The sequence below is a fragment of the Lactuca sativa genome, chromosome 5 (genome assembly GCF_002870075.4).
Source record: "Lactuca sativa cultivar Salinas chromosome 5, Lsat_Salinas_v11, whole genome shotgun sequence".
NCBI classification, from domain to species: domain Eukaryota; kingdom Viridiplantae; phylum Streptophyta; class Magnoliopsida; order Asterales; family Asteraceae; genus Lactuca; species Lactuca sativa.
In genome coordinates, this window is record NC_056627.2 from 258,626,765 (window position 1) to 258,628,861 (window position 2,097).

Here is a 2,097-nt window from a genome sequence, read left to right on the forward strand (position 1 = left end):
ATATGGGCCAGACGTTCTGATTGAGAAAACTTCTATCAAACACATATTGTCTGACCGAGTCAGCCCTAATCGCTGACTCAGTCCGAGTCAGACGATAACAAACAGGGCCTTAATCAACCTTAGAAAGTTGGTAGGACATATTAGTTATTTTCCCTTTTCCAAAACTTAATTGGGCTATTGCAATTCAAAAAGCCCAGCAGACAAGGTTCCATTCTTCGATAGCCGCCACTTTATCTGTTCGGTGTAGCAGTTGGGTAAAAACCAAAAAGTCAAACACGAAATTTAATTTTCTTACATCTTCCACGTGAAATCAATGTTCCACGGATTACCTTTACCAAATTCAAAAAGGCATCACCTTTTTCCATCTTTTACTTTTGTTACAACTTACACACTGATTCATCACTCCCAAAACATAATCTTTATCATGTCTGTGTAATTCACTAATTTGTCGTGATATTTCTTAAACTGATTGCAAATCTAGTTGTAATCAGGGTTTTTTCGTGGATACTGTTGAATGACGAGTGCTTCCAAGCTATTTCACAACAGAAGGATTCGGTTTGGTGTTCACAACAACGCCGTCGACGACAAAGACTCAGATTCCTCACCAGCTAAAGGAAATTCCTCCCGCCACATCACAAATCGCCGGCATCACAATCGCCGGAATCTCGAAGGCTCTGACACTCCCTCTCGGCGTATCCACCGTCATCGCCACTCGGTACAACCAAAATTCTCTTTGATATGTGATTTGAACGAACCCTGACTGTAAATTATGTCCAAAACAACAGCAATTTTAGGTATACGTTAAATTTGAAATTTGATAGGTAGACACGAGGTTTTGTTGATCTGATCTCTTTTCTTGCTTCTAGGGTTTAGGATTTGTTTATTTTTCATTGAAATTCCTCAAATTAGTCATAATTCCATGCTTTATGATCATCCCCATGAATAGGAGCTAGTTCAGCTGGAAGCAGGTGGTAGTCATGATCACTCACCCTCTGGAAGCATCATCAATTCAGAAGATTTCAGAAGCATACGCAGATGGGGCACCACTGAAAACGATAGGCTTCCAGGAGTTGTGTTACTTGCAAGGGAAAGACTCCTCGAAAGATTGAGAGGTGTCCATGTTTCAGAAAACAGGTAATCTTTCTTAATTGGGTGGATTCAATTCCTGATCATGAATCAAATTCAGACTTAATTTTTTATCTTGGGATACAATAGGTCTTCATCCAGCCTTCATGAAGATGATGATTTATTGTACAATGTCTACAATAGCTTCATTGATGAACCAGTTTCGGGAGTAATAGCAATGCCATCATCAACAAGAATACTTACCCCTGGACTTTCTCAAGATGCCTTAAACTGCTTGTTGATAAAGGTTTACAAATACGATGAAAAAAGTAATGAAATCCCAAGTGCATCAAGGGAGTGTAGTATTTGTCTTGAAGGTTTTGAGGAAGGTGATGAACTGATAAACCTCCCTTGCATGCACAGATTCCACTCCTGCTGTTTGTTTCCTTGGGTTGAGGTTTGTGGGGCCTGCCCAAACTGTAGAAAAGTTGTGGTTATAAGTAGCAACTAACTTGTTTCTTGATTATATTTGTTGTGTATTATTATCCTTGTCTTTACCTTCTAATTCATGATTTTAAATATAGAAGATTACAATCCTAACAAATAAGAGGATATCTTGTTTCCTAGCTTACAAAATCTCTTATCTATACAATATTGTATCATAATTTATTCCAACTATGTGGCGAATCTTGAGTAAATTCTCCATCACACATCGTAGATCTGAAGCTTAGATTGGATATGATCATATGAAGTCGAGGAATAGATGTCTTGGTAGCGCATTTGTGATGAAATCCTTGTTGGAGTTTTGGTTAATTTTAGTAGGTGTGAAGGTTGTCCTACGTAGGTGGGAATATGAATGTTTTATAGCCTTATAAGGCTTTATCTCACCCATTTAACATGGGCTAAGAAACTAAGATGAGCTCGACATTGGATTAATGGCTTTGGGTTTCTAGTTTTCTACTGGCAATAATATATTAAGGTAATTCGGATAAGGTTGGTTTTTTGAACGTATGACTGTTTGAAAGTTGAAAA

At 38.0% G+C, this 2,097-nt stretch overlaps 1 protein-coding gene across 1 annotated transcript; it reads left to right on the forward strand.

Moving 5' to 3' along the window:
* Nucleotides 1–303: 303 nt before the first annotated feature.
* On the forward strand, nucleotides 304–1,691 carry LOC111880230 (probable E3 ubiquitin-protein ligase RHY1A). The gene is made up of 3 exons (XM_023876638.3): nucleotides 304–715; nucleotides 947–1,134; nucleotides 1,216–1,691. Exons 1-3 carry the CDS (start codon nucleotides 515–517, stop codon nucleotides 1,574–1,576), a joined length of 750 nt encoding a protein of 249 aa, XP_023732406.1. The 5' UTR covers nucleotides 304–514; the 3' UTR covers nucleotides 1,577–1,691.
* The last annotated feature ends 406 nt before the right edge of the window (nucleotides 1,692–2,097 follow it).

What these genes read in the sequence shown, in the direction of transcription:
- LOC111880230 (XM_023876638.3), top strand. Translation starts at nt 515, where the DNA reads ATGACGAGTGCTTCCAAGCTATTTCACAACAGAAGGATTCGGTTTGGT. An exon ending in TCCACCGTCATCGCCACTCG is followed by an intron (nt 716 to 946) that starts GTACAACCAAAA and finishes CCCCATGAATAG; the next exon opens with GAGCTAGTTCAGCTGGAAGC. An exon ending in GTCCATGTTTCAGAAAACAG is followed by an intron (nt 1,135 to 1,215) that starts GTAATCTTTCTT and finishes GGGATACAATAG; the next exon opens with GTCTTCATCCAGCCTTCATG.